This window comes from Hyperoodon ampullatus (assembly GCF_949752795.1).
Source record: "Hyperoodon ampullatus genome assembly, chromosome: 15".
NCBI classification, from domain to species: domain Eukaryota; kingdom Metazoa; phylum Chordata; class Mammalia; order Artiodactyla; family Ziphiidae; genus Hyperoodon; species Hyperoodon ampullatus.
Genome location: NC_136928.1, coordinates 57620229 through 57635488, shown reverse-complemented (window position 1 = coordinate 57635488; position 15260 = coordinate 57620229). Strand labels below are relative to the sequence as shown.

General features: G+C 44.2%; 1 protein-coding gene across 2 annotated transcripts in view; it reads right to left on the bottom strand.

Moving 5' to 3' along the window:
• The window catches only part of SOS1 (SOS Ras/Rac guanine nucleotide exchange factor 1), a gene marked incomplete at both ends in the record, with an annotated part of 138560 nt that extends 129247 nt beyond the window's left edge, over positions 1 to 9313 (bottom strand). For both annotated transcript variants that reach the window (XM_079720849.1, XM_079720850.1), the window contains one exon: positions 9227 to 9313. In XM_079720849.1, the coding sequence (XP_079576975.1) occupies positions 9227 to 9313 (87 nt within the window). The remainder of the gene's footprint in view (positions 1 to 9226) is intronic.
• Between the last annotated feature and the right edge of the window lie 5947 nt (positions 9314 to 15260).

Sequence of the window (15260 nt, the reverse complement as noted above, 5' to 3'; positions counted from 1 at the left end):
TATTTGTAAATGGTCTATTTGGGCAGGTAAAATTATGTAATGAATGCAGTGTTTGAAGTGGGATTTTTTTTTCCTTTTTTTCCTGTTTTTTTAACTGTATACTGTCCCTCAATTTATGGCAGTGTACCTTGTGCCACTGATTTCCACAGTGTACCAATTCTTTTTTTTTTACTGTGCTTCAAATAAATAGAAAAAATAGTTAAGATTTTGATCTTCAACTTTGCCATTCATGCTTCTATGCACATTAGGCTAGGTATTCCACTTGGAAAGCATAAGGGTGTCTAGGCCTTTGAGTGGCATATGCCATTTCTGGGAAATGTATTTGTAGGCTAAGTATTGCTTTCTACATTTAAGTACCCCCTTGTTTTAAAAAGAAGAAATGCATATTGAAGTAGTTTCATGATTTGATTTGTTTGGCATTATAGGAAGCAAGCCGGTGCTAAGTATTTTTAAATGGCTATGTAAGCAAAGCTGAACTGTAAATCTTCCTTCAGGAATGTGTATTAAGATTATGGAATGGGTGTAAGACTATTGGTAGGGGGAGAAAGTGGGTATGACTTAAATGGATCTTTTATGGCCCCATGATCTATCCTTTCCTTGAAAGTTTCTGAAGAACAAATGGAAAGATCATTTTATTGCATTCCTCCATTCTTGTTTTTTAAAGAACGAGTCCCAAGCCCTACGAACGGCTTGTATTGAACTTTCACATTTGAATTAAAGATTGTTAAACATGAAAAATAAAAAATAAAAAATATTAAAATTTTTTTAAAAAATCTGTCCACTTTTCTTTATCCCCACAGCTACTGCCCTAGTCAAGACTACCATCATCCCTTCCATGAATTGCTGCAAAAGTCCCCTAACCTACCTTCCTGCCTACAGTTCTGCTGCCATTTAATCCAGGCTCCACAGAGCAGACAGTGATCCTTCAAAATTCATATCTAATTATCAATATCCTGCTTAAAATCTTTCAGTGGTTCCTCACTGCTCACAAGATAAAATGCAACAATTTGGTTCATAAGACCTGGCCCCACGCTCCAGACTCCAGCTACTCAGAATTCCTAAGATGCTGAGCTCCTCTTGGACTCCAAAGACTCTTTGGACCACAAACCCTTGGAACACACTTCCTCCTCATCCTCACCTGGCTAACTCCCACTTCCACTAAAATGTCACTTCCTTCACTCCCAAATATAAACATACAAGGATAGTCTCCTAGCTTCCTATTGCCATCCCAAGACCATTACTTCTCAGCCCTTTCCTTTATGGTCTATGCTGTCTTTTCATTAACTACCACCTTTAAAATTATTACTTTTTTATACAGCAGAATCCTTTTGTCAAATGCAATTCTACACAGAGCCCCAATATGTAAAAGAGTTAAGCTTCTCAGCCAAACTCAAGGAGTTTCAAAACCCTCTTCATTCAGCCTCCTTCCCTCCTAAGACACTGCTTCCCTAAAACCTAAGGTGCAGGACAATTAGAACACCATTGTCTGTATTATACTGCCTACCCAAAGGAAGAAACACAGTACAGTGGAAAGAGTTGTCTTTGAAGTTAAACAGACTTAAGTTCAAATCTTGATTCTACTCATTAGTCACAAGATCTTGAGCAATTTGCCTGAGGATCCATTTCCTCATCTGTAAAACTCAGCTGTAAAAATCACCACCTTGAAAAGTCAATGGGTAGAACAGAGATAAGTAAGTAAAGTACCAAGCATAGTGCCTAGAATACTGACACAAAGCAGGATATCAATAAAATACTATCTGCTATGGCTTATCCAGAAAATGTACATTAACATTCAAAATCAATTAATGTGATTTACCATAATATTGACAGAATAAAGGAGAAAAACCTTATGATTATTTTAAGAGACACAGAAAAATCATTTGACAAACTTCAATATCCATTTATGATTTTAGAAAACCCCAAAATTCTCAGAAAACTACAAGTGGAAGGGGAAATCCTCAATCTGATAAAGAGCATCAATGAAAACTAACATCATTCTTAATGGTGAAATAAGACATGCTTTTCCCTTAAAAATGAGAACAAGGCAGGATGAGCACTCTCACTACTTTGATTCAACACTGTAATGGAAGTCCTAGTCAGTAAAATAAGAAAAAGAAATAAAGAAATAAATATCAGACTCTATTTGCAGATGACATAATTGTGTAGAAAATTCTATAAAATCTACAAAACAACTACGAGCAAGGTCAAAGGATACAAGATCAATATACAAAAGTCAGCTACATGCTTTTGTTTTTTATTCAGATATATCATCTTTATTAAACAACTTTTTTGAGTTTCATAATGCCTTTCTTTTTCATGCATTTTCAGCATACTGAAGGACTCAATGCATATTTAAGGACTTCCAATTGATAACAATATAAAATTTCTGAAACTCCCTCTCTCTTTCCCCTTAGAAGTCTCTCTACTTCATCTCCCATTTGGACTAAATTCTCTCTAGGCCTGGGCACATCTGTCACCCTGCAACTTCTCTTTATTGCTCTCCAAATTTTCACGTATTGTTTATATACTTGTAGCAAACAACTGGAAAATAAAATTTTAAAACAATTTACAATAGCATCAAAAAACAAAATATTTCTGGGCTTCCTTAGTGGCGCAGCGGTTGAGAGTCCACCTGCCTATGCAGGGGACACGGGTTCGTGCCCCAGTCCGGGAAGATCCCACATGCTGCGCAGTGGCTGGGCCCGTGAGCCATGGCCGCTGAGCCTGTGAGTCCGGAGCCTGTGCTCCGCAACGGGAGAGGCCACAACAGTGAGAGGCCCGCACACCGCAAAAAAAAAAAAAAAAAAAAACCACAATGAGATACCACTACACACCCACCACAATGACTAAAATTAAAGACTAATAACACTGAATACTGTCAAGGATGTAGAGCAACTGGAACTCTCATACATTGTTGGTGGGAACATAAAATGGTATTACCACTTTGAGAAAAGGTCTGGGAGTTTCTTATAAAACTAGCTGACACTTACACTATGAGCCATTTCTCCTGATATTTACCCTAGAGAAATGAAAACATTTCTACAACACAACCTGTATAAGAACATTCATGGCAGCTTTATTCATAATGGCCCCAAACTGGAAACGTCCCTGGTATACATCCACTTGATAAACTTCTGACATGTTCATATGATAGAAAAAAGGAATGAATTCTTCATAAACACAATCTCAAAAGCCTTTCCAAAAATATATACTGTACGATTCTATTTATATGATATCCTAGAACAGATAAGATTAACCTATGGTAGGATGATAGAAGATCAGAAGAGCAGTTGCTTCTGGAGGTTGGGGGCAGGAACTGACTGAGAAGGCACATGAGGGAAATTTCAGGAGTCTCGATATCTTGGTAGAGGCATAGGTTGTATTCATTTGCATTCATTAAGTGGTACAATTAACATTTGTGTATTCCATTATATGTAAATTTTACCTAAAAAACAAAAAGAACCGCAAACAAATACTGAACTCTAAGTTAATGACATACATGCTGAAGTGTTTAGGGGTAAAGTGTACCGACGTCCACAACTTTGAAATCCATCAAAACGTAAGATGTATTGGTGGATGGATAGAGAGATGGATAGGCATGTGATAAAGCAAACAGTAAAATGTAAATTATAAAATCCAGGTGTAAATTGTAAAATAATTCCTTACCTGCTCCCATTACCCTCATCTTCTAACTCATTGAGATTTCTAATCCATGGAGCTTTCATTTACACCTCCATTATGTCTCTTATAGCTTAACTTCCAATCATCTGAAATATCTCTATTCTCTTCGTCTCTACTGCAGCCACCTGCAACCAACTACCCTTCTCTACCCATTTACCTAAACTGATGAGTGCTGCCCGAGGAAAATCTCACAACCACTAGACCAGTGAATGCTACTCCAAATTTCTAACTTCCACACTCAGCACTGCTGAGCAATTCCTTTCTCATTCACTGGCTGGCTCCTTCTCCAGACTCCACAGCAGCAATTCCAAAACTGGATTATGCTCCTTAAACTCCTTACTCATTTCTCTTTCCTCACTCTACGTAAAGGATCTTGCCTTTCATTCCATCATGAACATAGTGGCTACCGAGCATGAACTACCTGCTCCCCAACCTACAAACCCATTTTATCTCACCTCCTCCCACCTCAGAAGAAAGGATGTCGTCACTCCTGCCAGAGGCAGCGGATCATCATCAATACTGCTTAAAAGTGCAGACTCTGTAACCAAGTTATCCTTTCCAAACCTCAGTTTTCTCTCTTATAAAATAGAGACAATAATAGTATACTGTGAGGATTAGAGAACACATGCAAGGCACTTAAAATAGTACCTGGCAAATAATTCAAGGCAAATCCCACTGCTGTGTTCCTGAGCTCATCTTGTTCAGTATCTTCACTAGCATTCTCGATCAGCTCCTTCCCCAAAGCCTCCTAACGTACACAAGTTTCCATCACCTTCAAATAAAAAACAAGTGTCCTCCCCAACTTGAATCCCCTTCTTGTCACAGAAGTATCTCTTTCCCCTTCATTTCCAAGCTTCTAGGGGGGAAAAAAAAATCTGAAGAAACTCATCTGTTCTTGCTATTCTTTTTCCATGCTCTTCCATCTTCTATCCTCACACCGAAACTGCCTGGACATAAGTGACCCCTAAGCTGGCAAATCTAACTAACACTTTTCAGGCCCCTTATTTGACTTTTCTATAGCCTGATACAGTTAATGACACTTTTCTTGAAACTCCTTCCATTCTCAGCCTCTCAGACACTAGGGTCCCATTCTTTCTACCTGACTCTTTCCTCCTTAATCTCCTTTACTCATGCCTTTCCCTCTGCTCTCCCCCTACACCCTACTGTCCATTCTATTTCCCCAGTTCTGATGTCAGCCTTATTTCATTCTTATCTCTAATTATTTTCAGTGGGTGGCCTCATCTACTTTTTTTAACACCTTCTTTGAGGTACAATTAACATACAATAAATTGCACATATCTGAGCTGTATAATCTGTTAAATTTTAATATATGTATACTCTCCTGAAACTACTGGTACAATCAAGACAAATGAACATAAAAGCCTCCCCCCAAAATAACTACTGACTTGCTTTTTGTCACTGTGGATGCATTTTCTAGACATTTATAGTATATAATATGGTGTTTTTTTGAGGGGGCAGGGGGTGGTTTCTTTGGCTTCTTTCATTCAGCTTAATTATTTTGAGATTCAGCAACGTTGTCTTGTATATCGATAGTTCGTTCCTTTTTACTGCTGAGAAGTATTCCAATGTATGGCTATCACAATTTGTCTATTAATTCACCTGCTGATGGACATTTGGGTTGTTTCCAATTTTTTGCTGAACACAACTGCCATGAACATTCATATGTAAGTCTTTCATAGGATATAAGCTTCGTCTATGCTCAGGCTCTACTCACACACCTGGAAGTCCCAAATCTGTTTCACCAGATAACAACAACCAGTTGCCAGTTTGACAAGTCCACCTGGATAACCCCAAATGACTTTTAAATCAACAAGTTCAAAACTCATCTTATAATGCCACTCTTTCCACCCCAGCAGGTTCTCCTCCTACATTCTCTATCCTGACTAAAGGCACTCAAACCAGAAACTTAAGAATCCTCCTACTCTTACCATGTCCCCCAATCAATCAGTGAGTTACCAGATCCTGTCAATTCTACCTTTTAAACATCTCTCAAATAAAATCCATCTCCACACGTCCATCCTAATTCAAATGCATATCATCTCTTGGCTGGACTATTAACCCTAGCCTTCTTCTAACTTTTCTCCTTACCTTGGGTCTCATTATTCTCCAATCCATTTTCTATTCTATGGCCAAAGTGGATTTTCTATAATTGAAATTTTATGTTACTCCCCTATTTAAAATTCCTCAATGCCATCTATCCCCTCAAGATAAAATTCATACTCCTTAGCTTAACATACAAAAAATCCTCTAGAAATCAGTTTCCTCTCCAAACTCATCTTCTGCCACTTCCCATCATGTTTGAACTTAGTCATTTCTGGATGATGTCAATTACCTTTTAATCCTTAGTGCTGAGAGCAATACTTGGTCTGCAGTAGGCACAATATGCTTATGCAATAGATAAGGTAGGACTTAGACTAACAGATATATTGAGACCTTCTGGGGATTTTCAGGAAAAGTAGTAGTCCAGTCTGGCTGAAGCATAAAGTATATGAAAGACTATGGTAAGCAATCCATCCAGAAAAGCAGGATGAAGCCAGACCATAGATCACCATCAAATTTATTCCAAAGAATATACACTTCATTCTATGCCCTCAAAAGACATCAACGGTTCTGAACAAGAGTGTGACACATTCAGAAGTGTCCTATAACTTCTGAAATTTGAAAAATAGATAAAGGAGAGGTGAGGGGCAGTGAACTCAGTAAAGAGGCTACAGCAGCAGTCTGGGAAAGGGGACTCAAGAGCAGTGGGAGTAGGGGGACTAGATTAAAAGAACGTGTCAAGGGGAATGAAGCTACAGGCTCTGACTGGGTGTGGGCAGTAATAAGTCATCAGAGATGACTCCAAAGTTTTGAACCAGTCAAATAAAATAATACAGCTAATAAATCAAGAAGAATTTTTTTTAATAGGTGAAAGGGAGGGAGCTGATCATTTTGTTTGGGTTTTCCCTACCCTTTCATTCAAATTTAAGTGCCAACCAGGTGGCAGGCACTGTACACATGGAAGATAAAACGAGGGTAAAATATCATCCCTGTTCCCAAAGACGAGCCAATCTAGTTGGGGTGGGGAACTTAAACAGGAAAGAAATAGGACCTTAAAATTAATTGTTAAGTGCTAGGCTAGGGTGCTAAAAGAATATTTAGATTGAAAGAAAGACTATCCAACTCAGGCCTGAGGATCTGAGAAAAGATCTGAGGTCTAGAGAGTCCAGAGGATGAGTGGTGTTAGGCCAGGCAAAAGGCCGTCCAGGTGAAGAAAACCTGGATGTTCAAAGAGCCTCAGGTTAGATAACACAAGTTGATGCATCTGCAAACAGTACAATAAGTACAATAAGTCTAAAAGAAGATATGGAGATATCCACAGGAAATGTCTAACAAGCAGATGAAAATGCAGGTTTTGAGCTACCAAATATATTTTCAACCTGTCTTTGGTGGCTTAAAATCATCTTTAGTGGATACTTTAAATAAGAATCGGGAGAATCTCACACATCAGCGAGACTGTGTACACTTCCACCTTCTCCCATCACTTCTACTGTCAAGCAAGGGTATCTCTGCTTAAAGTCAAAGCGGGTTTATATAAATAAGCAAAGAGGACTGGTGGGGACTGTGGAAAATCTGAGATAGATAGATGCCTTGTTTAAAGAGGGCAGCCATTTACTCAGCTCCAGCAGCTTACTGCCTTGCTTGAATGCTGGCCCAATGTGGAGAGATCTTCCTATTCTCCAAGAAAAGCTCAAAATTCAGATTTTATGTAATATCTCCCATTTGAAAATACTGGCATCTGATTACATTAAAAATAAAACAACACTATGCCAGCCAAAAAAAATGCTTCTGTGGACAGATTTCAGCACGGGCCACCAGTGTGGCAGAGTTAGACCTGGTGTGCTAAATCCTCCAGTGCTCTTTTCACTACCTCATAGGACCCTCAACTGATAGGGTTTCATGGTGACTCCCATGGGATAGGAGCTGCTTGCTTCCAAGCAAAACAGCCCCAAACTGATAGTGCTTTATTAGTTCTTTTATATATTTTCAATAATTTTTGTCTCTTCCCCACCCTGGTCAGGATACCTGCTTCTAGCATCACTGAGACTTCCTACTCCCCTTCTATTTCAACCTAAGATGGCAAGCTTGCAGGTAAAGCAAAAGTAAACAGAGTGAGAGCCTGACAGGATTTCTAATGAATAAAGCAGGTAAGGCATATGGCAAAGATTTGGTTTTCTTAGAAAACCATTATCACAGAGATATCTGTGACTAGTCAGATACCTGAGCAAAAAAGTCAGGAACTTATATTTGAAATATATGAGCAAATTCTACTAACAAACCAAATAGGTTCCATTGTGAGCTACCAAGAGAGGGAGAGGGAGAACATCGCAAAAGGGAAAGTAAAAGTTGCTGGCCTTTGAGAAATATCAGATACCTCTTAAAACATAGTTTTTTTAAAGTATAAATGTTTAAAAGAAAAGGTACACTATAATCTCAACTCTCAGTGAGGAGTAAAAATATTTTTAAATCAGATAACATGAAACATTCTTCGAGCAACAAGAAATGGGGATTTAGAAACACTATTAAAAGAGTAAAGCTATCCCTATATTTATAAGAAAAGGTAAAAGGAAAACAAAAAATAATCTGATAGTTTTTAATATTCATTCAGAGATCAGCTGCTGATGTTTTAGTGTATTATTAAGTCACAACGTTGCTTCAGAAGCTCTGAAAATGTAACAACATTTCCTAATTATACTAAAACGTGTAAAAGTACAGATCACGGGGTATGTAACTTTAGATAACAATGTGGCAAACTCGAAGAAACACAGAAATGTTAAAATTTCTAATCAACAAACCGAATGACAGTACCAAGATTCTGAGAGAGAGACACGGGGGGGGGGGGGGGCGCGGGGAGGGAGAGAAAAAGAGAGAGAAAGGGAAGGAAGGAAAGCAAGGAAGGAAGGAAGGCAGGCAGGCCAGCGGCATGCGCACCCGCCTCTGTGAATCGGAGGAGTCGGGGAATTCAGGGGAGTGAAGAGTGATTACAGAGGGCGAGCAAAGCAGGCCCTGTTCCCGCTGGCAGGCGAGCTCTGCAATTACTTAGAGCAAGCATTATGGCCAGAGCATTCTGGAGCCCACTTAGACGAGCAGACTGGACACCTAAAACCGGAGGCTGACAGCAGCTCCGGGAGAGCACCGAGAAGGCGGAAAAGTGGCCTGCTTTGACCTCCACTGAAAACGGAGGCTCCTCCAACTCTCGTCTCTGAACCAGGGGCAGGGCAGTAAGCTCTCAGCGGTGGGATTCTTCGGACAAACTCTCCCAGGCTCCCTGCGGCCTTCCCACACACCACACCGGGCGAATGTCAACACGGAGAGCCAGCGAGTGTGAGGGAACCTCTCGGTGTGCGCCGTCCTTTCTGGGAGGCGGTGAGACCGGGAAGAAAGACGGCTCCGCGCGCGCCCCGCCTCCCAGCCCTTCCCCAGCCCCGGCCCGGCGCCCTCGCAGGGGCTGCAGCCGGGAAGCGGGGTCTCGCGCGCTCCTCACCTTTTTCAGCGCAGGCACCAGCAGCCCCCGCCACTTGGGCGCGTTCTCCTCGCTGAAAAACTCGTACGGCAGCTGCTGCGCCTGCATGGTGCCCCCGGGGCGCCTCCGGGTTGGGAGAGGGGCGGCGGCGGCCGGGCCGGGGAGCCGCGAGAGGGCGAGCTCTTAGCGCGGAACAGGGCCGCGGCACCACCGGACGGCCCGGCCCCCTCGGGGCGCCGAGCGGCCGGGCTAGCCCCGGAGAGGGAGCTGGGGGGCGAAGCCCGCGCCCGGCCACCCACCCGACACGGGCACCAGCCGCGAAGAGCGAACGCAGCCCGGAGGCGGCGGCGGTGGCATCCCGCACCACCGCCCCGGGGCCGGGCCCCCACTCCTCCCCGGCCCGCTGGCGCCGCCCCGGGTTGCCCTCCGCCGCGGTCGCCGCCCGCCCGCCCGCCCGCCGGGGCTGCGCTCCCGGGCCCGGCCTGGCCCCGCGGCGGAGCCGGCGGCTGGGGGAGGGCGTGTGGACAGACACTCCGGCCGCGGCGCCCGCGCGGCAGGGACCCCGAAACGCGAGCGACCCGGGGCGGGGCGGGGCTGGGCGCGGGGTGTAGCGGGGGAGGGGAAAGGCCCGAGGTCGTTGTTGGGGAATCCGGCTGCCTGAGGTGCCGCCGCGGCCGCCGCCGACGCCGGTGTAGCGCTAGAGCTTCCTACTAGCGAACTGAACCTGCCTGCTACTGAGCATGCGTCGCCGGGCAGGGCCGGTTCGCTCCGGGTTTTCCGGCTCCCCAGCCAAGGAGGAGGGAAGCGCGAGCGAGCGAGGGAGGGCGCCCCGCCGGGCTGTGGCTGCGCCCCCGAGGGCTGCAGGGGGAGGAGCGACAGGGCCCCGAGCGGTCGAACCCCCGGCCGAGTGGGGCCTGCGGGGTGGGGTGCGAGCTACGGTGCAGCGACCCCCATTGTGTGGTTGGGCCGAGAAGGATCCCACCCCTCTCTCGGAGTCCCTGGGCCTTTCGTTTCGGAAAGGGGTGTGTATCTGTGTACTTTGTTCCCGAGCGTGAAGATAAGGACTGCCCAGAGCATGCAATGTATAGTAAACAGGCTGGACAAAAGATAGGTGCCTTTCTCACGAAACCTACGGCATAATAGAAGTGATCGCAATGTCTCCAATCGGTCTTTCCACATCACCAAGAATAAAATGTGTACGTGTAATGTTGATTTTGTGTGTGTTTTTAAATGCAATATGTTCATCTTTGAAACCCGTTTCAAATATGAACTCCAATAACCACTTACCACCAGTGGAAATTGACACCGTTCCTGCAGCTCCCAGAACCCAGGAACACTTTACTCAGTCCTCTCTCCGGGCATTTAGCTTAACGTGTTTTGTATCTCTACAAGGCCCTTTCAACTAGATAACAAACTCCTGGAAGGCAGATCTTTTTCACCAGGGTTAGGGGCTCTACACAGAATAGGCACTTAGTGAATGTTTGTGGAATGCTAAAGGAGCATTATCTGTTAATTGTTCCTCCATCCCAGGGATGCAGGTGTTTGCTTTTAACAGTAGCACTGGGTGGCTGGCGCCTCATGGTTTACCATTACCACTTTTTGAGCATAATCTCATTTAATCCTCGGAGCAATCCTATTGTTTTTGCATCACAGTTTAAAGAACCAGCCTGAGTTGAAATTGATACTGTACCCTGCTATTTCAGAGAACAATAACCAGAATCACATAGATGAGAAATGTTTAAGCATCGGTTCTTAATCTCTACGGGACCTCTTTGAGAATCTCATAAAAGTCTTGGTTCCTTTCCTTTAAAGATGTACACATATGATTTACATTTAAAAGTTCTCCACACTTTCAAAGTGTTCAGAATGACATTTTGAAAATCATCCATAAATCCTCTGGGTAAAAAGAGGTAAAGTAACCATAGCTTAGAGAGGGGTTGGGGGTAGGAGAAGGGGTCTCAGAGGAAAACATGACAGCCATTTTCAAATCTCTAAAGTAATGATATGAAAAAATATATATGATATGTGATGGGGTTTTGTGTGATTCTAAACGATTGAATTAAGATCAAGCCTCTGCCCCAAGTTATTCCTGGGCTTCCTACTGCTCTTAGAATACTTTTCAAACTACCTACCATGACCCACAAAACATGCATCTGGCTATTGTTTCCATTCTCAACTTTTTCTCACCATTCTCAACGTTGGCTCACCACATTCCAGTCACACTGGCCTTCTGTCTATTCCTAGAAAACACCATCCTCTTTCCTGCCTCAAGGGCTTTGCTCTTCTCTCAGCCTGTAACTCATTCTGTTCCTGTTCACTTGGCTGGTTATAAACGTCACCGCCTCCAAGAGGCCTTCGGTGATCACGCTAAGTAGTTTCCACCTATACTTTTCTCCCATAAGCCTTGGCTTCTTTCTTCGCAAGCATAAATCACGGCCTTTATTTTTCGTTGTTGGTCTCCCCCCACCGCCGCCCCCACCGTCTGGAATGTAAACTCCAAGATCAACAATCTTATGTGTTCACTCTAGCTCATCATTGTATCCCCAGGAACTACAGCACTTGGCACATAGTAGGTTCTCAATAAATACTGTTGAAGGTATAAAAGTTGAATGGCGGAAACTTTCAGGAAGACTACGTAATCAGAGTTGTCCTAAGAAACGGGTGATCTTCTGGGGTGTGCAAGTAAAAACCGTACATTCGCTCACTCGGGACGACGGGGAGGGTTAAGAGGTGGGACTTGATGACCTCCAAGGTCCCCTTCAACTCCGAGTCTCTGATTTGACTGCAGAGGTAAACAAGCCCTAGAAACATGTATTAAAGCCCGGCTGGGCATGCTTAGCGGCCGGTGCAGGTTTTCACTAGTATGGACGTTTTGGCTGCAGACTGACAGCAAGCAGCTGGAGGGAAACTGCAGAGAAGAGACTCGGCTCTTCGCAGCTGAGAGACCTAAGGGGAGTGGTGTTGGGTTCGGCGCCGCTAAGGTCAGGGAGCAATCGAGCCCCTCTACATCGTTCGCTTGTATCTCTTGGGCCAAATCAAAACCTATGGGCGTGCTGCGAGAGAAGACGACCGTGGCGGACTCAGGAACTTGCTACTGGAGACGCGAAAGCCCCGTAAGCCCCTCAGCTGCAACCCCTGACTGTGGCCCCGCGGCGCAGGCGCAGAGATTCCTTTCGCGCCCCACCTTCGACTCTAAAGAGCCAGGAGCCTGAGCGGACGTGACGCACGGGGGCGCGTCCAGGCAGGCTAGCCGAGGCCCGAAGGGGGAGCGTCCAAGCAGGCTAGCCGAGTTCTGAGCGCGTCGAGTCAGAACACGGTCAGCGGGAAAGGAGGCGGGGAGGACTTTTGGGCTGGCGGCGCGCCCCCTGCAGGTGGGAGTGCAGCACTAAGCGCTTTGCCTCGCGCCGCAGCAGGACGCAGTCACAGGGTTCCCTGCCTGGGTGCAGCCGCAACGATCTTCCTGAAGCAAACTTCAGATGCAGTTACTCTCTCCCGTTCGAGTCTCCACGGTCATCCCAGAATAAAGTCCAAAGTCCTTAGCTTTGTATTCACGGCCTTGCACAATGGGGCCACTACTTATCTTTCCAGGTATGTCACTCACTCAAAATGAACTACTATTGCCTCCTATAAACCCATTATTTCTGTCTCGTTTCTTGCCTATTCTGTTCCATCTGCCTAGAATGCCCTTCATCATCTTCCTCCAATCCCACCACAGCTTCACCCACCTCCCATATACACGCTCACCGTGAAACTCTTATCCACGCTGCCGCCGCCAGCACATATGCCTCCTTCTTTCTGAAGTCTTTTTCAGCCCGCATTTAGGATTCCTACCCTTAAACTTTAGAGTCCAATAGGCATAAGAAACAGCGGTTTCAGCCATCAATAAAGTTAAGGTCTTCTCTTCCAGCAGCATATCCTCTCAATGCTTCCCCTCACCCTGTCTTTCTTCCCAATCCCCCTTTCAGTTCCATTTCTCCAATTATGTCCCCAGAAAAATACACCAGAGAAAGCAGTGGCTGATAAAACCACTGGCTACCCATCCTTTATCATCTTTAGTTAATACTTTGATCCTCCCTCCTCTCCCCCCCACGCCCCACCTCTCTCTCTCTCTCTCTCTCTCTCTCTCTCTCTCTCTCTCTCTCTCGGGCAAAGATGGTGGGGAGCAAGGTAGGTACAATTAGAAGACATGATCAAAAGCTCTCCAAGATATTTAGGACTATTCCTGGAACCCGGCAGAGTCTTGTTTTTGGCAAAAGTCTTTTTCCAGTTGATTCAAGTGGTAATAGCTCCTCAAACTGATTGCACCCCAATCCAATTCAACTTTCATTGAATTCCCAACAGTTTGTCATGGAACTTGATAAACTGGTTCTAAAATGTATATGGAAGAGAAAAAAAAAAGTTCTTCTGTTAAAGAGCAAGGTAGGGGAACTTGACTTACCAGATATGAAGACATTACACAGCTAGAGTAATTAAAACAACGTGGTATCAGAAAAGGAACAGACAAACATACCAGTGGACCCATCTCATTGCGGTGGCTTCTCTTGTTGTGGAGGACCAAATACACAGAAACAATTCATGACACAGCAAGCATTGCAGATGAGTGAGGAAAGGGTATAGTGCTCAATAAATGAAATATGCACAGCTGATAAATGCATGTAGAAAAGTGAAATTACATCCCTAACTCACACCTGGCACAAAACAACTGCATGTGGATAAAAGACTTAAATGTAAAAAACAAAATTATAAAATTGTGAAAGGAAAATAAAGAATATCTTTACGAGCTCAAAGTAGGAAAAGATTTCTCAACTAATACACAAAAAAAACACAAACCATAAAGGGAAATATTGATAAATTTGATTTTATTAAAACTAAGAACCTCTGTAAATCAAAATAAGGCATACAAAAAGTGAAAGCACAAGCCATTAAGTAGGAGAAAGTAGTTGCAACTCAACCGAAAAAGAATTAGTATCCAGGACAGGTGGTTTACTTTATTTTTTAAAAAATAAATTTATTTATTTATTTATTTTTGGCTGCATTGGGTCTTCGTTGCTGCACACAGGCTTTCTCTAGTTGCGGCGAACGGGGGCTACTCTTTGTTCCTGTGCACGGGCTTCTCATTGCGGTGGCTTCTCTTGTTGCGGAACACAGGCTCTAGGCACACGGGCTTCAGTAGTTGTGGCATGCAGGCTCAGTAGTTGTGTCTCACAGGCTCTAGAGCGCAGGCTCAGTAGTTGTGGCGCTCGGGCTTAGTTGCTCCACGGCATGTGGGATGGGATCTTCCTGGACCAGGACTACGAACCCATGTCCCCTGCATTGGCAGGTGGATTCTTAACCACTGTGCCACCAAGGAAGTCCCCAGGTGGTTTACTTTAAAGGAGATAATGATGGTTAGATGTTCACCTCACTAGTAATCAGGGAAAAGCAAGTTAAAACCACAATGAGGTATTATTTCATGCCCATTGAATTAGCAAAAACTTAGAAGTTGAACAATGCTAAGCTTTGGCAAGGATGTAAAGCTATTAAAATCCTCATCCACTGCCATGGGAAAATAAATGATTAAAACCACTTTAGAGGGCTTCCCTGGTGGCGCAGTGGTTGAGAGTCCGCCTGCCGATGCAGGGGACGTGGGTTCATGCCCCGGTCCGGGAAGATCCCACATGCTGTGGAGCGGCTGAGCCCGTGAGCCATGGCCGCTGGGCCTGCGCGTCCGGAGCCTGTGCTCTGCAACGGGAGAGGCCCCAACAGTGAGAGGCCCGCGTACCGCAAAAAAAAAAAAGAAAAAGAACCACTTTAGATAACTATTTCTTTTCTTGAAATATGAATATGGGCATGTCCTATACAAACTGGCATAGATTTATTCCCATAGCATATATATCCCAAAGAAAATTCCTCACTTCATTGTTTGTTATAGCATAAACAGTAGAATGGGTAAATAAATTGTGGAATACTATAGAGCAGCAAAAATGAAGGAACCACAGTTTATGTTTATGTTCCCCCCAAAATTCATATGTTGAATCCCAATCTCCAATGTGAAGGTATGTGGAGATTGGGTTTT